We start from the raw sequence: 26,193 nt of genomic DNA on the forward strand, positions 1-26,193 counted from the left end.
TGGCTAAGGTGTATGTAAACTTCCGACTTCAACTGTAAATATGGATTTACTGCTGTATTGTATCAACGCAAATGCAGTTGTATAAAGTACTTAGGTAAAAATATGTTAAAGTACTACTTAAGTAGTTTTTGGGGGTATCTGTACTTTATTATTCATATTTTTGACAACTTAAAATTTTACTCCACTACAGTCCTGAAGAAAATATGTACTTTTTGCTCCCATACATTTTCCCTGGCACCAAAAAGTACTCGTTACATTTAGAATGCTCAGGTAGGACAGAATTACGGTGCAATTCGTGCACCTATCAATATAACGCAGTGTCATCCCTACTTCCTCTGATCTGGCGGACTCACTAAACTCAAATACTGCATCTGTAAATGATGTCTGAGTGTCAGAGTGTTTAAAAAAAAAGAAAATCGTGCTCTCTGGTTTAAGGAATTTGATGTATAGCATTGACAATTGATGACAATTGAGTATTTTTTCCATCACTGTACTTAAGTACATTTAAAACCAGATACTTTTACTCAAGTAGAATATTACTGGTTGACTTTTACTGTTACTTGAGTCATTTTCTATTAAGTTATCTTTACTTTTACTCAACTATGACAATTTAATACTTTTTCCACCACTGTGCAAATGTTTGCATGATGTGTGTCACTTCACTGAAAGACAAATTATGTATACCAGTTTATTTGCAACGGGACACATCTGTTTGGACCTTATTCTATTTCACCTGTTCCGTATTATGGATACGGTAGCCCTTTCCTGCAGTCAATGACCAAACGCTCCCTTTTTGGCCTCATGCGTGGAATTATGTTATTAATATTTAATAAATAATAATAATTAATAAATCTTATTTCAGAAAACCTGACAAAAATCCAGTGTTTCTATGTCAAACAATTTTGTTATATTTCAGTCTTCTGTGATGTATATAATGTGTAATATTGGGATGCAAATGCAAAATGTTTATATATTTCAACTGGTACAGGTGTTTTCTATTTTTAAGCCCAGAACCATGTGTGAGGTGTTGTAAAGTAGATTTGTTTAAGACCACCAATAATCACTCTGTGTGACCCTGATTCAGCCCACTGCAGTAAAAGGTTCAACTTAAAGGGCATGTTCTTTTTATTGTGGCTGTTTTAATCTGTTTTAAAGATACCAAAACATGAATTGCTGCCCATAGACCATCAAAGACCATCAATCTTTTATATTGGTCATTTGTCGCCATCTGTTGGCCTACTCCGCATTTACTGAATTGAAAATAATTACTTTTCACAAACAATGAGGGTATAAGTAGTCCACTCTAACACATAAGCATTGTACTCTCCTGCATTCTGTAAACTACAGTCAGAATCCAGAAAATGGTAATAGTGGGTTCACAAAGCTTCACAATTTCTGTTGTGAAAGGCCAAAATTATTATACACGCCATTCTGCAATTGAATCCTTACACTACCCATTGGCAGATGGGGCTAATTCCATGTCAATTTCAGTCGATTGAGGTTAGCTTATATTATATTCAAACCATTAAAGACAAATTCGAATCTGTTCCTGTTGATTAACTCTAATTATTGATGCTTACCTACCTTCTATTGTTAACTTTAACATATTCAAATATTCCAACGTACAAATCTCAGAACTTCAACAGTAACTGATGAAAACAAGACAACATATACTATTGATACCAAATATTGTGCACAATATAAAACTGTGACGTCACACAGGGTTTCACCATGACATGTACAGGTTTCTTTATTGCAGAAGATGAATTGTAATGTTGGAATCTCATTCAGATGTGTCAGTCATATCTCTTTAAATAGTTTTATTGCACTTTTTTGCTCGTATCCTTTAGAGGGTTCCATGTCTGCTTTGCGCCAAAGGGACAGTTTAGGGGTTACAGGTGGACAGGGAATGTATTTCACAGACACCGTGAAGAAAAAGAAAGAGAAAAGGGGAGGGTATGGGGATACAGGGATGAGTTGAGTTGAGGAGGGGGAGATGTGGGTCAAAATTGGTGGCATGGGTTTGTGGGGCAGATGTAAGAAAATGTCCCTTGCCATTTTTCCTCAACATGTTCTCGATTATAAAATCTAAATCAGTAACAATACTTTGAGGTTTTCTTCAGAAAATAGAAGAACAGGAATAATGACAATACTGGCGAAAGAAAGCCTTCCAGCTTTTTTTCAATTTTTTTATTGAAGCCATTTCCTTTTAGTATTTTTTTATTAATGGTTTTGTCCTACAGTCTGTGTCTGTAACTTCAACAACACTCTAACTGTGCTGCTCTCCCTCCCCTCGTGTCTCATAGGAGGGTTATCAGAAGCAGGATCTCTGCGTCTATGCCGTTGTGTTTATGTTCACTCTCACTGCGCCACACTTTGGGCTTAGGGAGATACTCAGTGCGGGGGGGGGGGGGGGGGGTGTAAGGCCAGGGGCGAACGGTGAGAGTCATTTGGGGGTTTTAAGGAGGTGGATCAGGGGGGTTGGTGGCTGTTGTCCAAATCCCTTGCACCCGCAGAGTCCGGTCTCATACGGTGGTGACCCTCATGACCACCTCACGGTTGGTCGTGGCGCTGATGCGTGCATTGCTGGGCCTCAGCTGGCTGAGGATGTGCAGGATGGTGTAGCCACAGTGGTGGTTGAGAATAGTCCTAACACGCTGGCCTGCCCGGCCTCCCCTGTCCGCCCCGGCTGAACTGTGGGGAGGGTTTCGACCCCCACGCCCCCCACCCTTGCTGCTGGAGCTGACAGGGTCGCCCAGGTCCTTGTCTTTCTCATAGTTCAGTACTTTCCACTGCTGGTTCACCGCCTGCCAGCGCTTAAAGATCCGGTATACAGACGATCCCTCATGAATTATAAGACCTGGACAGAGAAAACCAGACAGACATGGACAGACATGGGCAAGTAAGAGAGAGAAAGGGAGAGAGAGAGAGGACAGGTATGAACGTGAGGGATGCAGGAGCGATACAAGAGGTAGGAGATAGAGAGACAGTGAATAGAAAATAGGTTGATGGAGGAGGAAGGCAAATAGATGGAGAGAAGTGAAAAATTGCAGAGTGTGAATGGCCAGACAAAGAAGGAAACAGATAAAAGGACACAGAGAAAGAGAAGGACAGGAGAGAAAGTAAGAACACACTCTGGGGGGAAAAAACCTTTAAGGCAGAAATGATTGTTGGCTACCTTTGCACAAGTATGCTGTAAATATTTAAACAGTCTGGATGTACAAGGCTCTTGAGAAGTGGCTGTACATTTTCAGCATTACATGTCACACAGACTACGACCTAAGTGAGATGAAAGCTCAAACAGAAACGAGCAAAACAAACAAATTGCTCTCACTAACTAAATTATACACACACACACAGCTGACAACTCAAGGAGAACTGACCATGAATGTTAAAATGATCAATAGTTAATAGCGTTTTTTTATCGCTTTGTGGTGAATGTGGTGAATTTTCAAAACTCTTACTACAAAACACCAAACTGGTAACACTTGTAATGCAACCAGTCTTACATCCAAAACCTTTCATTGTGCAAGGTTGCTAGGCACGTGGCCCCTCAAATATGTCCTGTTTTTTAATTTATTTTTCAGATGTTAAATTAATAACTAACGTTAATTTTTAAGCCCACATTTGATAACATTTATTTATAAAAAGATCTGTCAGCTGAAGTTTGCGGAAGGGGCACACTGACTGGACCAGGAAAAGAGTACCCCCCTATTCTCCATAATAAGTGGTTCCTTCCAAGGTGCACCAAGGAGCAGATACGTTACTTCAGTGGAGGAGGAGAGAGAGTGTTGGGTGACACACACCTCATTTGATTTGATTTTAGCTGCCGGTGATGGGCAAGATTCGCAGGAACTATTTTGTTCCAACTAGATCCCCACACTTGACAAACTGAGCTCATTAATCAGTTCAGTGATTGCATAAATTCAACACACCTGGTCTTCCAGGTCGGTTAAATAAAAAACATGCCGTGCCTGCAGCACTCCAGTACCAGGGTTGCCTACCCTTGGTATTGGCCGTAGGGATGCATTTCTTTCTTGTTTTGGACTGTCTGAATTATTTTCATATTGGTACTGTATTGAAATTGAGTTACAGCACTGTAGGAGCTAGAACAACAAGCATTTCGCTGCACCTGCTGTAACATCTAAATTGTTTATGCAACCAATAAAATTTGATTTGTTGCACATATCTGGTCTTGTCAATATCAGATTTTTAAAAAATTTACTGTGAAATAGAATCACAACAGTCATCATAGTAGTAGTACATTTGAGTAATAATCATACTTTTATGTTTCTACATTGCAGACATACATTTTCATGATGTAGTTCTCCAAATCTGTAGTAGACAAACCGGTCTACATTTAGAATCTTTAGGTTTACCAAACATTTAAGCGATCATCAATTAAGAGCGATCAGATTATGTAACAGTAAAATGTTGTTTAACAAAACATGTATTTCTACAGTAGATGAAACACTGATTAAGTTTGGAGAAAAAGTGACTGTATGATTTTTGTGTGTTTTACTTAGTCAATTGAAAGTGTGCTTTGAGTTTTGAAGCAAATGCTTTTATGATGAACTGTTTTTGAGTTTTGTACTAAGAGTTATGAAAATGTACCGCCTACTTGTGAAAACTGCACCACTGAAATTAAAAAACTGTAGGATGCTTCACCTTGTCAAAGTTCAGGTCAGACATAATAACTGTCAGGAGACCAATCACAAAAGCTTATGAAGAGAAGGTAGAATATCTGTAAACTGTTTAAATCCTAGACCTAGTGCTGTAACACTGGAACATTTCAACCACCCTTCCTACAGTCAAACTCTGGGAGCATTGTCACGCCCTGACCTTAGATGTCTCTGTTTTCCATATATTTTGGTTAGGTCAGGGTGTGACGAGGGTGGGTACTCTAGGTTTTTGTATGTCTATAGTTTTTTGTATGTCTAGGGTTTTTGTATGTCTATGTTGGTCTGATATGGTTCCCAATCAGAGACAGCTGTTTATCGTTGTCTCTGATTGGGGATCATATTTAGGCAGGCCTTTTTCCCACTTTCTGGTGTGGGATCTTGTCTATGTGTAGTTGCCTGTTGTTCGGTGGTCATTCTTTTAAAGAGAATGTACGCATACCACACTGCGCCTTGGTCTCCTTCATATGACGAACGTGACAAGCATGTAGGTATTCTCCTTTGTTGTCATATGCAACTCTACTCATACCTGCAATTGCAATCACAAAAGCTTATGATTATCTTTGATAGTATATCAGTGAGGTCTACGTTATAGAACCTTCTAGCTTACCTATGCACACAATGTCCATGAAGCCGTACATGCCATAGCAGATCTGGAAGAGCAGGTCCTGGCGCTGCCACTTGGCCGAAGGGCTGAGGGACGACCACACCAGCCAGGAGATGCTGGCGATAAGGAACAGAGAACCCAGGATGATGGCTGCTATCTGCACCTTCTCTATCACCGTCAGAGAGATGGCTTGCCACTGGAGAGAGGGGGGGTGGAGAGAGAAAGAGGGAGGTGGAAGGAGGGAGAGGTGGATCAATGTGTGTGTCTTTTTGGTGGAGATAATTATCTGTGCACTGATGTCATGCAGTTGCAGGCAGGAAGACGTGAAAAGGTGTTTTGTTACATTTGTATGTATTTTCGGAGCATTGGAGTGCTATGTTTCAGCATTCACAGAATACCTTTGATTTGGTACACCCACATGCGTACACACAAACAGATCCTGTACCTGCAGTGGGTTCTTGGTGCTGATGGCCAGGACCTGGTACTTGAAGTAGCAGAGCTCACAACTCCAGGAGCCTCTCTCGCTGATCCAGCGGATGAGGCAGGGCTGGTGAGTACAGCGCACAGAGCCGTCACAGCGACACGGGCTCAGCAACTCCCCCTGCAGGACACAGAGACATATGCTTCAGTTAAATCTCTCTAAATATCTACTGAAGGCATGGGCAACTACTCCGGTCTTTTGATCCTAGACTTTTGGTCCAGACCAGCACTAAAATACCTGATTCAGCTAAGCATGATGTGGATGATTCATAGATGTGTTGAATCAAGTGTATTAGTAATGGGTTGCTACAAAAGCCTGCAATCCCTGAGACCAGGCACAAACCACTGAATCGTTGGTTAAGCTGACACGGATGTTCAAAAACAAGTGTGCACCTGGATCTCTAGAGGCACTTCTGGGTACAGGGTTTTCTTAAGGGTGTTGTTTGAATAGTCATTTGAGACACACATGAGTACACCTACACCTTGGTATCTGGCAGTATTCCTAGATTGCTATCTAAAATAGGACATCTGCCATATTCTTGATTCCCTTCAACATGAGATCCACATAAATATCAATGTCAAGTCGTATAGCCACTGGCTGAGGTTAGAGGTCAGGTGGCTTATCCCCATCTTGTGGTTTATTCCATTCCATTAAGTCCTGCCATCTAGTCTAGGACATTACTCACTATGGTAGTCTGGATGGAAGAGGACAAGCATTTCCATGGTAATAAGATGGTATAAATTTGCCAGGATAGTCCAGTACAACACATTACAAAATGGAGTACAGGGATTGTGCATAAAAGGTGAGTGATGTTTTGTGTGATGGAAGCAGGTATGTATAGTACAGTAAGAGGCATATTAATGTCATTGGATAAGTGAGGGGAGCATTACAGTTTGCATTATGGTACATAATAAGACCAGGATACTGTACTGTAACTACCCAAGCACAGGCAAAGAACAAGGAAGTTGTTGAATGCAGAACATTTATTTAGCTCACATTTCATGATTGAAGTTGTTAATGAGAGAGAATGTACAGCTGTATAGCTTTACATGATTTGGGAGAGGATGACATTGCTAATCCTGACATAAGCCCCCACATTAATTGTAGATGATTGGCACCAGGTTGACACACTCAAGAGATATAATGTTACTCACATTACACCATGAAAGTCCCCAACATAATGAAATTGAAAGTGGCTTTCTTGTCCCTCAGTATGTTCCTCAGTACACAAACATGCACACAACAATATAGCAAGGCATACCATGTGGTGCTGGGCCCATTCAGGTCTTTGACAACAATACACTACAAGACCAAAAGTATGTGGACACCTACTCGTTGAACATCTCATTCCAGAATCATGAGCATTAATATGGAGTTGGTCCCCCTTTGCTGCTCTAACAGCTTCCATTCTGGGAAGGATTTCCACTAGATGTTGGAACATTGCTGTGAGGCACTAATGTTGGGCGATTAGGCCTGGGTCGCAGTCAGCGTTCCAAATTCATCCCAAAGGTGTTCGATGGAGTTGAGGTCAGGGCTCTGTGCAGGCCAGTCAGATTTTTTCACACTGATCTCAACAAACAATTCTGTATGGACCTCGCTTTGTGCACAGGGGGCATTGTCATGCTGAAACAGGAAAGGGCCTTCCTGAAATTGTTACCACAAAGTTAGGAGCACAGAATTGTCTAGAATGTCATTGTATACTGTAACATTAAGATTTCCCTTCACTGGAACTAAGGGTCCTTGCCCGAACCATGAAAAATAGCCCAGACCATTATTCCTCCTCCATCAAACTTTACGGTTGACACTTTGCATTGGGGCAGGTAGCGTTCTCCTGGCATCCGCCAAACTCCGATTCGTCCATCGGACTGCCAGATGGTGAAGATTGATTCATCACTCCAGAGAATGCATTTCCACTGCTCCAGAATCCAATGGCCGATGCTTGGCATTGCGCATGGTGATCTTAGGTTTGTGTGCGGCTGCATGGTCATGGAAACCTATTTCATGAAGCTTCCCATGAACATTTATTGTGCTGATATTGCTTCCAGAGGCCGTTTGGAACTCGGTAGTGAGTGTTGCAACTGAGGACAGACAATGTAAGCTTGTGTGGGCTACCACGTCGCGGCTGAGCAGTTGTTGCTCCTAGACGTTTCCACTTCATAGTAACAGCACTTACAGTTGACCGGGGCAGCTCTAGCAGGGCAGAAATTTGATGGAAAGGTGCCATCCTATGACGGTGCCACGTTGAAAGTCACTGAGCTCTCCAGTAAGGCCATTCTACTGCCAATGTTTGTCTATGGAGATTGCATGGCTGTGTGCTCGATTTTATAAACCTGTCAGCAATAGGTGTGGCTGATTCCACTAATTTGAAATGGTGTCCACATACTTTGTTTATACATGTATAGTGCATAACAAGCCATACCGTGTGGTGCTGGACCCAGTTAGGTCTTTGACACATTCAAATCAAATAAAAATCTAACTTTATTTGTCACATGTGCCGAATACAACAGGTGTAGTAGACCTTACCATGAAATGTTTACTTACAAGCCCTTAACCAACAATGCAGTTCAAGAAAGAGTTACGAAAATATTTACCAAATAAACTCAAGTAAAAACAGCATCAATGTAACAGTATAACTTTGGACCATCCCCTCGCCCATACCCGGGTTCGAACCAGGGACCCTCTGCACACATCAACAACAGTCACCCACGAATCATCGTTACCCATCGCTCCACAAAAGCCGCGGCCCTTGCAGAGCAAGGGGAACCGCTACTTCAAGGTCTCAGAGCAAGTGACGTCGCCGATTGAAACGCTATTTAGCGCGCACCACCGGTAACTAGCTAACCGTTTCACATCCGTTACAGTAGTACAATAAAATAACAATAATGAGGCTATATACAGGGGGTATCCCGATACCGCGATACTTGCATAAAAAGGTTGGATGGAAACCTGGTTACTGAGAATTTGGTCAAAAACATTGTAATGGCTTATTAGATTGAATAAAAGTTTCGTAATGTTTAGGTTGCTATGAGTGTACTAAGTATGACACAAGACATCCAGGCAACCTTGAAAAATAAAAAACGTTATATTTGAGTTGTGCCTGTTGTTCACACACATCTGCCCTCTCATTGGCTAGAATGGTCTCCTCCCAACTGCCATACATTTTTTAAATAAATGTCTTTCCATTGTTAGAGCGGCTACTTGAGTATCTGATCAATATAATGGATAAGTGTGGTAGTGACGTGTCTCTAGGCTTTCGAGATGGCATCCGTTTCCATTTTTTTTTTCTTTTACGGTCTCAACCATTGCAAGTCAAAATGTGATTGGTTGATTCCACTTTCACTCGCGGATGCTGCTCCAATACAGTTGAATTGCAAAGGCCTCCTGTCTAGCTTCTGAAGGCCTAGCCAACAGCTAAGCCAGAAAGCTTTATTTTATATTATCCCCAGAGACCACCAAATAAAAATCCTGATTGGATCTTTTTTCTCTCTTCAATGTTAACCCTTTCCTTTCCAAAACAAACTGAAGACATTAAATCCGAATTTTATTGAAATATTATTGAAAATATAGGAATTAAATAAAAATTCTAACTAAATGTATATTTAAAAAAATACAACAATTATAACCCTAACCCTTCTCTGAAGGCCCTTACGGTTCCCCACTGCCCATTTCCTTCTCCTCTTTGTTTCTCTCTCTTTCGCTTGCTGTGTTCCCCCCTCATATTGTTTACCTTTCTCACACTCTCTCTCTCCTGTGTGTGTGTGTGTGTGTGTGTGTGTGTGTGTGTGTGTGTGTGTGTGTGTGTGTGTGTGTGTGTGTGTGTGTGTGTGTATGTGTGTGTGTGAGAGAGAGAGAGTATATGTATGTGTTTTTGTGTGCTCAGATTCCAGATAGCCACAGGGCTGCTGTAGAGACGGAGAGGAGAGAGAAGTGGAAGGGAGGACGGTGACGGGAAGGAGGGGTGGACTGGTGAGTCAGCGCACATGTCTCACTGCCTGTTTGCCGGCATGGCCATCCAGAAAGCCAATGGCATCCCACTGGACATAAACAGGATAAATCAACATTGTTTTAATGTATTGTGATGCAGAATCTGCATTGGATTTGAAAAAAGTAATCAACTCTTGTTTTGAGGGTGAAATTTCAACCACATGATTTGATCTGCACACATGGGTGGCAGGTAACCTGGCAGTTAAGAGCGTTGGGCCAGTAACAGAAAGGTCACTGTTTGAATCTCAGAGATGGCAAGGTGGAAAAATCTGCCGTTCTGCCCTTGAGCAAGCCAGTTAACCCCCAACAACTGCATCGCCGGGTGTTGATGACGTCGATTAAAGCAGCCCCCTGCGCCTCTGAATCAGAGGGGTTGGGTTAAATGAGGAAGACACATTTTGGTTGAATGCATTCAGTTGTGCAACAGACTAGGTATCCCCTGTCCCTCATGGTAACCACATTTCAACATAGACAGACCTTGTATAAAATATTTTTAATTTGTACCTTAAAAACAATGATAGTTTTTCAAGGTTATATCCACTATCTTAATTTTAAAAATACAATAGGCAGGGCAGCACCTCCTACTGGAGAATTGACCAAACTACAGCTACCCCATGTTCTCGCATCCAAGGTTTTAACCAAGCCCCCGCTTAGCTATTTGTCACTGACTATTACCAATATGCTATCGTTAGAATGATTGTTGAGAGATCTCCACTTAAAAACTAAATAGATTCTTTGTTGTTATCAAAGTAATTCCAAAGGGTAGGTTTAACAGATCAAATCAAATGTGACAATACTTGATCAATGATCAATGATGCTATTCAGGCCGCAACACAATTCAATATCACTAAATATCATGACATTTTAAATCAACCAAAGCTTGAAACCCTAGGCATACTGTACAAGTCATCAACACCAATTGTTTGAATTCAACCCAGAATTCAACAAACGATATGGTATGCCTAGGGTTTCAAGCTCCGGTTGATTTAAAATGTCATGATATTTATGGATAATGAAGTGTTTGGTTGTCAACGCAACCAAATATCAACATTTGAAGGAGATGTACAGTTGAAGTCGGAAGTTTACATACAATTTAGCCAAATACATTTAAACTCAGTTTTTCACAATTCCTGACATTTAACCTCTAGTAAAAAGCAGGTCAGTGAGGATCACAACTTTATTTTAAGAATTTGAAATGTCAGAATAATAGTAGAGGGAATCATTTATTTCAGCTTTTATTTCTTTCATCACATTCCCAGTGTGTCAGAAGTTTACATGCACTCAATTAGTATTTGGTAGCATTGCCTTTAAATTGTTTTTGTTTGGGTGGCCTTCCACAAGATTCCCACAATAAGTTGGGTGAATTTTGGCCCATTCCTCCTGGCAGAGCGGGTGTAACTGAGTCAGGTTTGTAGGCCTCCTTGATCGCACACACTTTTTCAGTTCAGCCCACAAATTCTCTATAGGATTGAGGTCTCCAATACCTTGACTTTGTTGTCCTTAAGCCATTTTGCCACAACTTTGGAAGTATCCTTGGGGTCATTGTCCATTTGGAAGACCCATTTGCGACCAAGCTTTAACTGATGTCTTGAGATGTTGCTTCAATATCACTCGTGATGCCATCTATTTTGTGAAGTGCACCAGTCCTTCCTGCAGCAAAACACCCCCACAACATGATGCTGCCACCCCCGTGCTTCACGGTTGGGATGGTGTTCTTCGGCTTGCAAGCCTCCCCCTTTTTCCTCCAAACATAATGATGGTCATTATGGCCAAACAGTTCTATTTTTGTTTCATCAGACCAGAGGACATTTCTCCAAAATGTACGATCTTTGTCCCCATGTGCAGTTGCAAACCGTAGTCTGTTTTTTTAATGACGGTTTTGGAGCAGTGGCTTCTTCCGTGCTGAGTGGCCTTTCAGGTTATGTCAATATAGGACTCCTTTTACTGTGGATATAGATACTTTTGTAACTGTTTCTTCCAGCATCTTCACAAGGTTACCTTTTCTGGGGCGGCAGGGTAGCCTCGTGGTTAGAGTGTTGGACTAGTAATCGAAAGGTTGCAAGTTCAAATCCCTGAGCTGACAATGTACAAATCTGTCGTTCTGCCCCTGAATTGCCTAAACCCACTGTTCCTAGGCTGTCATTGAAAATAAGAATTTGTTCTTAACTGACTTGCCTAGTTAAAAAATAAATAAAAAAGTCCTTGCACTTTTCACACCAAAGTCCGTTCATTTCTAGGAAACAGAACGCGTCTCCATCATGAGCGGTATGACGGCCCCATGGTGTTTATACTTGCATACTAATTGTTTGTACAGATGGACGTGGTACCTTCAGTCGTTTGGAAATTGCTCCCAAGGATGAACCAGAGGTCTTGGCTGATTTATTTAGATTTTCCCATGATGTCAAATAAAGAGGTACTGAGTTTGAAGGTAGGCCTTGAAATACATCCACAGGTACACCTCCAATTGACTCAAATGATGTCAATTAGCCTATCAGAAGCTTCTATAGCCATGACATACTTTTCTGGAATTTCCAAGCTGTTTAAAGGCACAGTCAACTTGTGCATGCAAACTTCTGACCCACTGGAATTGTGATACAGTGAAATAGTCTGTCTGTAAACAATTGTTGGAAAAATTACTTATGTCATGCACAAAGTAGATGTCCTAACCGACTTGCCAAAACTATAGTTTGTTAACAAGATATTTGTGGAGTGGTTGAAAAACAAGTTTTAATGACTCCAACCTAAGTGTATGTAAACTTCCGCTTTCAACTGTATCTTCTGCTTGGATAGTTATATCTGTGCCACTGACTTAGTCTGGCTTTAATTACAGTTTGTCTACAAATAAAATAGTTATATGTTGGAATCTCATCTCCATCTCAACCAAATATCTAAATTAAATAGGAAGAAATCAAATTAAACTTTATTTAAAGTGTATTTAAAGTCTGATTTGATGTATTCCTATTCTATAACTTAAATGTTTGTTTGAGATGGAAACATGAATCCAACATATCAAAGTTAAAGAATAGGACTAATTCAAATCAAACTTAATTTAAAGTGATTTAAAGTTTGATTTGATTTAGGTTGAGATGGAGATGTGAATCCAACATGTCAATTATTAATTTGTTGACAAACTAGAATTAAAACCAGACTAAGTTAGTGGCACAGATGGAGCTATCCAAGCAGAAGATACATCTCCTTCAAATGTTGTTATTTGCTGCATTAACATGCAAGCACCATTCAATTTGACTTTTGTAATATGGTAAATAGCCTAAAGTTGTCACGCCCTGATCTGTTTCACCTGTCCTTGTGCTTGTCTCCACCCCCTCCAGGTGTCGCTTATTATCAGCAGTGTATTTCTCCCTGTGTTTCCTGTCTCTCTGTGCCAGTTTGTCTTGTTTTGCCAAGTCAACCAGTGTTTGTCCTAGCTCCTATTTTTCCCAGTCTCTGGTTTTTCCCTAGACCTCGTGGTTTTGACCCTTTCCTGTCCTGACGCCGAACCCGCCTGCCTGACCACTCTTCCTGTTCTGACCTCGAGCCTGCCTATCCCCTTGTACTGTTTGGACTCGAACCTGATCACTGAACCCCTGCCTGTCCTGAGCTCGCGCCTGCCTATCGCCTGGTACTGTTTGGACTCTGACCTGGTTTATAAACTCTCGCCTGTCCCTGACCTGTTTTTACCTACCCCTTTTGTTATAATAAATATCGGAGCTCAACCATCTGCCTCCTGTGTCTGCATTTGGGTCTCACCTTGTGCCCTTATAAAAGTTAAGACGATCTTGCAAATGAATGTAACATTTGACCTTAAAATGAGTAACACATCCATGGGCACATTTTGAGGTTACTGTAACTATACATTTCTTCTTCAGTAATCATATAAAGCATGCATGTTCAAAATAGCATACATAGGTCATCGCAGGTCTGTGGAGATCTTCAAAATCGCTGTAATAATCTATGCAGAATCTTGAACGGCATTGATCACTTGCACCATGTACTTTTAATGTCATCTCAACTGCAATCCAGGTCATTTGTTTTTTATATTAGTTGAAGCACAGTGATATCACATTCCTCTTTTGTACTGTATAAATTAATGAAATATCTGACATTTTGTTCCCATTTGAACTTTGCTGTGCGTTTTTAAATGGTTGAAAGTGAAGTGATAAGACGTTTGTGTGACAACTTAACCAAACAATATCAGACATAGTTTTTCCATTGGAATTTGGTTGTGATTTTAGATGGTTGAAAGCATTGGAAATTCAACTGTCTTTTTGAGTGGGTGAATATAGGTTGTAATCTCATTGATCAATGTCTCAACCAAATGTTACCCAATTTTCCATGTTGAAATTATGTAGTGCCCAGTGTCCACTTAGGATAAAAACACTTTACAATTACGCACACAAAAACACTCTTGAGCTTTTATGCGGTCCATTTCATGAACATACTTTACATTTTTACTACTGAACTTATTTAGGCTTGCCATAACAAAGGGGCTGAATACGTATTGACTCAAGACATTTCAGATTTGATTTGTTTTATTACATTTACATTTTAGTAATTTAGCAGACACTCTTATCCAGAGCGACTTACAGTTAGTGAGTGCATTAATTTTCATACTTTTTACTACTGGTCCCCTCGTGGGAATCGAACCCACAACCCTGGCCTTGCAAGTACCATGCTCTACCAGCTGAGCCCCAAAAACGTCTACAAACAAAATTCCACTTTGACAGTATGGGGTATTGTGTACAGACCAGTGCCACAAAATCTAAATTGAATCCATTTTAAATTCCGGTTGTAACAGAACAAAATGTGGAATAAGTCTCACACTTTCTGATGGCACTGTATGTGGAGTAATCATAGTCAGTCAGTGCTGGTGCTTTGATATTTTCCTTCATTCAATTACAGTGATTATTTCCACTGTGATACATCCTAATTCATCCAAAATAGTAGGACTAATTTCTCTCACCCCTATTGCCCAGATTTTGTTTTCTACATTGAGATGGGTTATTGGTCTCTAGTTCATTCTATGAACATTATATTGTATTTGAATCCTGCAACCAAGTGTATCTCAGTCTTGATCAATACTTATTATCGTCAATCAACACTTAGTCTCAGCTAACAATCACAGACATGGACAAAACATTATTTTCATATACAAAGTGAATGTTGAAAGAATGTCTCCACAGAGTACTGAAAACGTTCCTGAACAATTCATGGAATTTGTCTGTCATGAACATTATTGGAATACCCTATGAATATCCTGGGAAGCAACAATCACTCGCTGGATTGTATCTTTGTCTCTCTGTCACGATGATGTTTTGGGGGATGAAGTATGGAGTATTGAGCATGGGTGGGACCAAACTTGATTCCCAACCTCAAAACACGCACAGAGTACCCATCATAACAACTTAATATAAATAAGATTTGTTTCGGGGCATATAAATATCCACAGCAGTTGATGGTTCAATTGGCAAGGACTGAAGTAGCTGGGTCCAAAAAGAACCAGCAACATTATATAGGCTAATTCAAGGGAAGTGAATCTGCTCCTTGGGCATAATGCATTATAAATCAAATCATGTAGACAGCTAAGTAACCAATGATTTATTTGTTAATGCGATGTTATGGAGAGACAGGTGAACCAATTATGACATAGAGTACCACAGTATGAGTCATAATACCCATAAAACCTAGCAGTTAAACAGGGAAATGGTTCCAATCATTTTTCCACCATTCATTTTCCAATAGGGTATTTTAGAAACACTGTGTTTTCATGTAGGCTTACCCTGGCGTGATGTTTTGATAACTGTGTAAATCTCTCTAGGACAAGGTGACTTTTATCAATATATTTGCAAGTATTTACCCCCCCAAAATGAAATGCTAATTTACTGCGAATGTGGCTATAATAAAGAACTACAAATGCCATGATGACCTGTACAAGACTGGAAATAGAGGCAAAGGTCAGAATATCTGGATTAACTATCTAATGTTAGCTAAATGTAGTAATAATTTATAAATTTAAATTGAGTAAATGTAATAAATTGGCTACATTTCTTAAAATGGACAATTCTGTGATCTGTCTTGTGCATGTTTTCAATTGACACAATACCTGTTAGCAAAGGTTTCAGTTAGTGATGACATGCAGGAGCTGGCCTTGCAGGGATTTTTAGTTTTGCATGGTCTACTTTGATGCTAATTAACATGTTTGAATCTGAGAGTAAATAAACGTGAATATATTGGTAATATTCAACTTGTTCGAGAGAGATTTACATGGTTATCAAAATGTCACGCCAATGTCAATGGAAGGCAGGTAATTAAATAATCAAAAGAAAAACTTGTTTATTATAGCCTACCCTCTTCGCAAAAACTGTTTAAATCAACATTGTTTCCATGTGATAGATTTCAACAAAACAATATATTGTTACGATGTTGAATCAACCTGGAAAACGGTTTGAATTTGAAAAAAGTCATTAACGTAGGGTCATTTCGTATTTTTTACCCTAAACCCAATGACAAGGTGACATTTTTTGTTGATTTCACATTGAATTCACATTAGTCGACAAGTCCAAAACTAGATGGTGAACTGACTTCTGTGCCCAGTGGGTAGGGGTTCTAGGTACATATGATGTGAAATCATTGTCAAAGCGAAAGAGATACTATTGCATGTAGGTCTAGATTATTTATGGTTCTCATAGAAATATCAAAACATTATTTTAACAACTCCAAGTCAATTGCATGTGGCGCAGGAATCGCTGACTCGCTGCATTTTCCTAATCAAGACACCTGCAGGTAACTCTTAACTGGTTACGACAGCTCATGAGGTCTCCTAAATATATTTTGACTAGGTGTGACTCTAATGACTAAAGAGGCTTCATGCATAGCTTTTATTTTTACCCATAACAGTAGGAGTAAAATGTCTCTATTCTCACCACTTACAACCAATTTTCTACTCTGAGACGCTTTGTGAATACAGGCCCAGGCCGGTTGACCCACAGTGACACAGCATGTTCATCTCTCCATCTCAGGTTGACAGTGTCAACAGGGAGTCACCCCCATCACCGAGCCGCTGGAGAACGGGCTGCTAATGATCATGAATATTTGATACCTCCTGACGAGGTGGCTAATTGTGTTTGTCGAAGATAAATGGCAAGCGCCACGGAGGTCGGGCCATCACCTGTCGAGACACTTAACCTGAAGAATTGATGAGGAGAAGGAATAGAGAAACTGTGATAGAAGTATGATATGCAAACTGCTTTTTATACTGTTCAACATACCTTGTGTCAATTGAAGCTTATCCTCAATACTGAGAACTAAACTAATGGTGTTTTCTAATGCAAGAAAAAGACCTCTGAACCTTTCACCTATTACTACCTGTCAGGCAAGGAGACTGAGGTTGTAACCTCATGAATATCTTGGAATTTTAATTGATGACGACCTCTCTTTTAAATTGCATATTCAACAACTTACAAAAAAAACGAAGCTGAAAAGGGATTTTATTTTAGGAATAAGGCCTGTTTTTCTTTTGAAGCCAGAAGGAGGCGAGTATCAGCTGCATTTATGCCTTTACTAGACTATGGGGATATTTGATATATGAATGCTTCCGCTCATTGTTTGAGATCAATTGACACTCTTTACCATGGCACTTTGAGATTTATTTTAAACTGCAAAACCCTTACGCACCACTGCACTTTGTATACCAGGGATGGCTGGCCTTCTCTAGTCACTCGTAGGCTCAGTCACTGGTATACTTTTATTTACAAAGCCATTTTTGGTTTATTACCTTTTTATTTGTGCATTTTTATTGTTCAGAAATGTGGTGGGTACTCTCTTCGTTCACTGGACTTTATCCTCTAACTGTTCCAAATGTCCGAACTGAATTTGGTAAAAGGGCTTTTATGTACTCTGCGCCATCGTCTTGGAACACCTTACAAAATACTTTTAAACTGGAAGAACTTGTCCCGATTGGTGTTTTTAAATCACTGATGAAGGATTTTGAGGCTGATTCCCTGACCTGTCAATGTTTTTAATTTGCTGTTTTATACTCTTGTGAATTCAATGTTTTTTACTAGATTACTTGTAGTTTTTCATGTTGTCTGTCTGTAATTTTTTTGTAATGACTTGGTGCTGCCTATCTTGGCCAGGGCGCTCTTGAAAAATAGATTTGAATCTCAATGAACCCTTCCTGGTTAAATAAAGGTTTTTAATTTTTTTTTATATATATATATATATATATATATATATATGTATGTATAGGTGTAGTGCAATTGCACTGTATGTGATTAATGTTGTGCTCCTCAAAATCCTCAGCTTTTTCATGAAGTTGTTTCAAGGCCAACGGTTACCTCTCACTATGTTGGGTAAAAGGCTGACCATAACTAAGGTTGGGATCAATTCCATTTCAATTGCCCCCATTAACTGAAATGTACACTACCGTTCAAAAGTTTTTGTCCATTAAAATAACATCAAATTGATCAGAAATACAGTGTAGACATTGTTAATGTTGTAAATGACTATTGTAGCTGGAAACGGCTGATTTTTAATGGAATATCTACATAGGTGTACAGAGGCACATTATCAGCAACCATCACTCCTGTGTTCCAATGGCATGGTGTGTTAGCTAATCCAAGTGTATCATTTTAAAAGGCTAATTGATCATTAGAAAACCATTTTGCAATTATGTTAGCACAGCTGAGAACTATTGTCCTGATTAAAGAAGCAATAAAACTCACGTCAACAGTGAAAAGGCGAGTCCGGGATGCTGGCCTTCTACGCAGAGTCGCAAAGAAAAAGACATCTCAGACTGGCCAATAAATAGAAAAGATTAAGCTGGGCAAAAGAACACAGACACTGGGGAGAGAAACTCTGCCTAGAAGGCCAGCTTCCCGGAGTCGCCTCTTCACTGTTGACGTTGAGACTAGTGTTGTGCGGGTACTATTTAATGAAGCTGCCAGTTGAGGACTTGTGAGGAATCTGTTTCTCAAACTAGACACCCTAATGTACTTGTCCTCTTGCTCAGTTGTGCATCTGGGCCTCCCACCCCTCTTTTAAATAGTAATTTACAACATTAACAATGTCTACACTGTATTTCTGATCAATTTGATGTTATTTTAATGGACCAAAAATGTGCTTTTCTTTCAAAAACAAGGACATTTCTAGGTGACACCAAACTTTTGAAAGGTAGTTTATATTTTACTCAATGGCATTCAATTAGAAACATTTGAAAATGGAATTGGAATTCCAGTTAACCTTATGAATTGAAAACACAACTGACATTCAAGTGTTTATCAAGTTGAATATAACCTGGCTATAGGAAGGGCTGATGTATGAAAATTGAAAATGTCAAACTGTACCAATATTAAAGCCAAAGAGTAACCTTTTTGTGAATAGTTGACATAGAATCATCATAATGAAACCTCAAAAGTTAGAAAGGTACATGTACAAATGAATGTTCTCAATTAACCATATGGTTTTAAAAGAGATAACAGAATCCCTCAAATCTGCATTTTCTTCTCATCACCTATTTCCTTCTCTATTGTTCTTTTCCCACCATACTACACTTTACCTAACTGTCCATCTCACTTCCCCCTCTCTCTATCCCTCGCTCTCCTTTGTCTCTTTCCCCTCCCCCACTGTCTTTCTCCATCTCTTATCATCGCCCCTTTATTATCTTGCTCTCTGCTTGGTTCATATCATTTAGGATGTACTACATAAGACACACACACACACACACACACACACACACACACACAACCGCACATACATATTTGTTGACATGTGCACAATTACACAGAGTTAGTGCTCCAGAAACACCTGACGGTGACAGAAAGGTTGTTATTGTCTCTGGTCTCAGACATAACTTACAACATTCCTCTCTGACTAGACCAGTGTGACAAAACAGTGTATATGAATTCATGCACAAGGTAATCAGATTCTTTCACCCATATGGTAATGACCACTTTCTGTATAGTTTCTATTCAGAGAACAAATACACAGGTAGATGGAAGAATGAGATTTAACCGACTCCAGTTGATTATATCTTTAATGTAATGGATTGGAATACAGTGTTCGTGGTGTGTTTCAGCTAAAACCCTGGGATTGCATGTGGGAGTTGTCCATCTAGACAATCCACTGTGGGCACACTTGGTTCCATGAGCATGTCTCTCCAGTGATGTTGGATGAATGTCAGAATCTGCCTGCAGTCCAATGCCTTACACATCAGCACTCTTCAACCAGCAGAGCCTGGGTCCATACACGTGCACCACCACCATTACCTCACTACAAATAACATAGAGCTATAGCCAGCCGTTTCAAGGATATTCTTAGAATCATACTTGCTACACTTTGAAAATGAATTATCATCTAGGATAAAAGACTCCTCGACCTCCCAATCGAAACCCACTTCCTAAGCTCTTCTTTATCTGCAGTCTTTCGGCTAAATTAGAAAATGTGACCCGTTTAATATACATGTACAGTTAGAGGTTTGGAAGGAATACCATTCCCCAGTGCAGATGTGGAATAATACACTTGACTGTAGATTTGTGATAAGGTTAGGGCACTATACCCCTAGCTACATGGTTTTTGTCTTGCAGACTCCACAGTCCTCTCTTCATCTCTTATTTCCCTGCACAGTAAGTCCCCATCACGACACTCCTATAAATCAACTCCATGCAATGTTGTCATCTCCACTCTATTAATGGACCCACGTGCCTCCTTTCAAAGGATACCACCAAGCCTAATTAAAAGTGTTCAAAGGTCCTGTCTCATTTGATTCCCTAAGGGGATCCCTATATCACGGGACATGGTGCTGCAACAGAGACTGTTCCTATCTATAAAACTACAGCCCAAAGTTAGACTTAGCTTGGGCCTTTTTTTATTTTGAGCTCTTTGACAAATAGCCCAATTCAAACAAAATGTATTTTAATTTACTCAAGAATACAGGAAGTTGATTTGCTAGAGTAACAGACATTTTCTACCATCACTAATAGATTGAATTAGACTTGTTTTTATATGTACAGTATTATATGTTTAAAATATTTTGTGCAAACAATAATCTTTGTTGATTAATTGTGATTGGATGTCATTATAAAAGGGCAAAGGTCATAAAATGCATTACCCAGGATGCACTTTACAACTGTATTTCACTTTATCTACTGGTAGCTTAGAGGTTAAGAGTGTTGTGCCAGTAACTGAAAGGTCGCTGGTTTGAATCCCCGAGCTGGCAAGGTTGAGAAATTGTCCGTTCTGCCCTTGAGCAAGGCAGTTAACCCCCAAACAACAACTGATCCCTGGGCGCCTATGACGTTGATTAAGGCAGCCCCCCGTACCTCTCTGATCCAGAGGGTTTGGGTTAAATGTGGAAGCACATTTCGTTTGAATACATTCAGTTGTGCAACGGACTAGGTATGTCCTACTGTGTTAAAACTACTGTATGTCATTGTTGCTCTCTAACATGTTGTACACCTCTTCACATTATTGGTGTTTTCCTTTTTGCCTGTGATGAAATCCTGAAAAGGTTTGCGATTGATGAAAACCTTTCAAGACTGTTGGTGTTATACAGTAGTGTCAGGTTCAGACTGACATTGAATCAAATCACAACAATCAGATTAATATCGAAAGCACTTCTGTTAAAATCATGGTATGTACCTACAGTATTAATTTGTATCTGGTTCTTGGTGGTGAAACCACTGCCTGTTTTACCCTGAAATTATCTACATGGAAACAACATATGGAAAAAATATGTATGTATGGAACAATGTATTGAACAACATGTATGTATGGAACAATGTATGGAACAACATGTATATATGGAACAATGTATGGAACAATATTATGTACAGTAGGGCAAAAAAGTATTTAGTCAGCCATCAATTGTGCAAGTTCTCCCACTTAAAAAGATGAGAGAGGCCTGTAATTTTCATCATATGTGCACTTCAACTATGACAGACAAAATGAGAAAAAAAATCCAGAAAATCACATTGTAGGATTTTTAATGAATTTATCTACAAATTATGGTGGAAAATAAGTATTTGGTCAATAACAAAAGTTTATCTCAATACTTTGTTATATACCCTTTGTTGGCATTGACAGAGGTCAAATGTTTTCTGTAAGTCTTCACAAGGTTTTCACACACTGTTGCTGGTATTTTGGCCCATTCCTCCATGCAGATCTCCTCTAGAGCAGTGTTGTTTTGGGGCTGTTGCTGGGCAACACGGACTTTCAACTCCCTCCAAAGATTTTCTATGGGGTTGAGATCTCGAGACTGGCTAGGCCACTCCAGGACCTTGAAATGCTTCTTACGAAGCCACTCCTTCGTTGCCCGGGCGGTGTGTTTGGGATCATTGTCATGCTGAAAGACCCAGCCACGTTTCATCTTCAATGCCCTTGCTGATGGAAGGAGGTTTTCACTCAAAATCTCACGATACATGGCCCCATTCATTCTTTCCTTTACACGGATCAGTCGTCCTGGTCTCTTTGCAGAAAAACAGCCCCAAAGCATGATGTTTCCACCCCCATGCTTCACAGTAGGTATGGTGTTCTTTGGATGCAACTCAGCATTCTTTGTCCTCCAAACACGACGAGTTGAGTTTTTACCAAAAAGTTATATTTTGGTTTCATCTGACCATATGACATTGTCCCAATCTTCTTCTGGATCATCCAAATGCTCTCTAGCAAACTTCAGACGGGCCTGGACACGTCTGGCACTGCAGGATTTGAGTCCCTGGAGGCGTATTATGTTACTGATGGTAGGCTTTGTTACTTTGGTCCCAGCTCTCTGCAGGTCACTCACTAGGTCCCCCCGTGTGGTTCTGGGATTTTTGCTCACTGTTCTTGTGGTCATTTTGACCCATGGGGTGAGATCTTGCGTGGAGCCCCAGATCGAGGGAGATTATCAGTGGTCTTGTATGTCTTCCATTTCCTAATAATTGGTCCCACAGTTGATTTCTTCAAACCAAGCTGCTTACCTATTGCAGATTCAGTCTCTTTGGTGTTGGCCATAGTGGAGTTTGGAGTGTGACTGTTTGAGGTTGTGGACAGGTGTCTTTTATACTGATAACAAATTCAAACAGGTGCCATTAATACAGGTAACGAGTGGAGGACAGAGGAGCCTCTTAAAGAAGAAGTTACAGGTCTGTGAGAGCCAGAAATCTTGCTTGTTTGTAGGTGACCAAATACTTATTTTCCACCATCATTTGCAAATAAATTCATTAAAAATCCTACAATGTGATTTTCTGAAAAAAAAATTCTCATTTTGTCCGTCATAGTTGAAGTGTACCTATGATGAAAATTACAGGCCTCTCTCATCTTTTTAGGTGGGAGAACTTGCACAATTGGTAGCTGACTAAATACTTTTTTCCCCCACTGTATGTATGTATATATGTATGTATGTAATGTATGTATGTATGTATGTATGTATGTATGTATGTATGTAACTATGTATGTATGGAACAAAATGTACGTGTGCAACAATGTATGGAACAACATGTGTATGGTCTAGTAAAAGACAAACTGACGCACACCCACCAAAACCTTTATAGAGCTGCTGACTAATGAGAAAGAAGTAAATTATAAAAATAAAGAAGGTAAGTCGCATACCCTAATTATGCTCCCAAACAGTTAATGCAACCAACGTTTCGGCATGCAGTGGATTCCTTCCTTTATTTATTTTTACAACATGTGTATGGAATAATGTATGGAACAAGATGTATGTTTGGAACAATGTATGGAACAATGTGTGTATGGAACAATGTATGCAACAAAACAACAATGTTTTACCCATTGGAGACATTTCCATATTCTATGTGTTGCTTTCTGAAATTAGACTTTTGGCATCCTAATAGGGTCTCAATGAATTCAACCAAAATCCTGTTTAAACTCCTCAATAGAAGGAACCTGTATCACTGTCTGTTTTGGCTGCAGCTGGAACATGATGATGCTGAAGCACGTCAACAAAGTTTATTAAGTTAAAAGGTTTGTATCCGTTTTAGTTATTGGGTTCCAGGAAAATGTAACAGTCTGTATGGAGCCAATATGTCATATTATTATTATTTAAAAATATATATATTTTACCAACCCAATCTTGTCTAATCGCTGCAACTCCCCTACGGGCTCGGAAGAGGAGAAGATGGAGTCATGTGTCCTCCGAAACATGACTCGACTAACCGCGCTCCTTAACACCTGCCAGCTTAACCCGGAAACCAGCCGCACCAATGTGTCAGAGGAAACACCGTTCAACTGGCAACCGGGTCAGCCTGCAGGCACCCGGCCCGCCACTAGAAGTCAAGATGAGCCAAGTAAAGCCTCCCCGGCCAAACCCTCGCCTAACATGGGTGACGCTAGGTTAATTGTGCCCTGTCCAATGGGACTCTCGGCCATGGCCAGTTGTGGCACAGCCAGGGAATGACCCCAGATCTGTAGTAACGCCTCTAGGACTGAGATGCAGGGCCTTAGACTGCTGAGCCACTCGGGAGGCCCTGCCAATATGGGGTCTTTGGAGACAAAGGTTGGCTTGATCCAAACAGTTTGATCTTTGAACTGATAAAAGACATGCTTGTTTGCCATAGCCTAGTAGAGGGATACCTGAGCGTCCCTGCAGTGTGTGCTTATGTATAGACCTGAAATACAGTACATGCAAAGAACCAACTTATAAGCCTTGAAGAAACTTATAGAAATAACCCTGGAAACAATGGGTAGTCACAGGGAGCAGGGGGAAGGGTAGCCTAGACTTGGATAGATAGGTGAAGTGCAGGGCTACGGTTGAGGACAGGGGAGCCTACCTGTTCGGGGCCCTGGAAACAGATCCGGCACTGCGGCGAGCGCATGCCACTGTCCAAGCTGCTTGTGAGCGACACCGCGTCCAGGCCTGCTTGGAGCTTCGGATCCTTCTCCTCGAATGCCAGGCTGCGCGGCCGGGGATCGGTGCCATAGTACTCCTCCTCATCGTCCCGAGTAGAGCAGTCGAAGCGTGGCCACCCGCAGCCTCCTACCCCGAGCCCTCGCATGCTGCTCGTGCGCCTGTCTGTGTCTGTGTCTGAATCGGTCTCCCGTCTTGAGCCAGACCGCATGAAAACCAGCACTTTCAGTTCATTGAAAAACATACGGATCCGGTACTTAAACATCATGAACTAGCCCACATAGGCAAAATGCAGCTGTAGGGCGAAATAGACGGTATCAATAAAGGGAGTTGGATGAATCAGGCATTTAGTTTGCATGATTTGGGAGCCAACGGGGGCTTTGTTAGTATTATTATTATTATTGCCAAGTGCGAGGCTATTTGTTTCAAGTAGCCTTCTCTAGCTATGGTATCAAAACAAAATTTCAGAGGTGTCTATAAAAAGTATGGCTGCCGGGCACAAATCTTGGTCAATAGAAATCCAAATATGACAATGTAAATAGATTGTATCATTCCTTTATACATTTTTTCTGTTACCAAGTGTAGCCTATGATAGTCAATGCGGAAGTTTTTTAATGGATGGGCAGAGACGGTTTCTTTTCGGGAGTCAACGGATGCCAATACAAAACCATCATGATATAGCTTTCAGTGTGAGCGATTAGCATATCCAAACAGCAATAAGATCAAACGGAATCCCCTCACGTTCATTTTCGACCCAGTCACTCATGGGACAATGCCAAAGCTTGAATTTAACGGGAACTGTATTTAAGGGGAACCTTTAACATGGTTTTGAGCGAAAATGTGATATTCTATTTCAACAAGACGAGAGCGGAGCAAGATTGAGAGGGGTTCAGAGGAGCTTTGGAGTCTCAGGTATAATATAAAATTATATTAATGCTATGGCATGAATAATTCCACCGAGTCATTTTGGGGTGTTGCTTTCAGCTGTTTAGTCCATACAAAAAAAGGCCAGTTGAAATTAAAACGAGATGGCAATCATCTCTCTTGTTTGTCCCTCAATGGCATGCTAGCCATCAGATCACCGTTTTTCTCTTCCCCTGTTTCCTTACCGTGTTTCTTCTGGCTGATAGATAGAGAATAGGCTACGTCCACACTGTTCCCCCTCCACACAAGTCCGAGAGACACTACTATCCAACGTGTTTGCATTTTAAACAGAATCGGACGAGACACCAAAAATGTGTAGAAAAACGCACATCACTTTGCCATTGAATTTCCATGCTGCTTTTTTTATTCTTTCTGTAATGATTCCTGCACAACACAAACCAGGAAGAACGAAGATGCCAGGGAAGAACCTCCCAGAATAGGCGAACGAAGCGATTACTTCGCTATGCCAGTTAAACTTTGCCATCAAATAACGGGTTCGTTTACTACCGATAACTAATTTCACCAGTTCAATTAATAACAACAAGACGTTAATTTACATGGTTGCGCTGAAATACTTGCTTCCGACAGCAAACGTGCCTCCATCGAAATCTGATAACTGGAGGATCCTGCCATGGAAATGCATGCTAGCCGAATTGAAACAGATGTGTTTATCTAT

General features: G+C 40.4%; 1 protein-coding gene across 1 annotated transcript; it reads right to left on the reverse strand.

Moving 5' to 3' along the window:
- Window positions 1-1,754: 1,754 nt before the first annotated feature.
- Window positions 1,755-26,193, reverse strand: LOC115143083 (E3 ubiquitin-protein ligase MARCHF9-like). The gene is made up of 4 exons (XM_029683105.2): window positions 24,517-26,193; window positions 5,732-5,887; window positions 5,290-5,482; window positions 1,755-2,860 (listed from the first exon to the last, which is right to left on the reverse strand). Exons 1-4 carry the CDS (start codon window positions 24,859-24,861, stop codon window positions 2,526-2,528), a joined length of 1,029 nt encoding a protein of 342 aa, XP_029538965.1. The 5' UTR covers window positions 24,862-26,193; the 3' UTR covers window positions 1,755-2,525.

This window comes from Oncorhynchus nerka, linkage group LG15 (assembly GCF_034236695.1).
Source record: "Oncorhynchus nerka isolate Pitt River linkage group LG15, Oner_Uvic_2.0, whole genome shotgun sequence".
Taxonomy (NCBI): domain Eukaryota; kingdom Metazoa; phylum Chordata; class Actinopteri; order Salmoniformes; family Salmonidae; genus Oncorhynchus; species Oncorhynchus nerka.

Excerpts from the sequence above, each read along its gene's own strand:
- LOC115143083 (XM_029683105.2), bottom strand. The coding sequence starts at position 24,861 with ATGATGTTTAAGTACCGGATCCGTATGTTTTTCAATGAACTGAAAGTG. Across the intron at positions 5,483-5,731 it reads GCACCAAGAACCCACTGCAG|TGGCAAGCCATCTCTCTGAC; the intron begins GTACAGGATCTG and ends CCCTCTCTCCAG. Across the intron at positions 2,861-5,289 it reads CATGGACATTGTGTGCATAG|GTCTTATAATTCATGAGGGA; the intron begins GTAAGCTAGAAG and ends TTCTCTGTCCAG.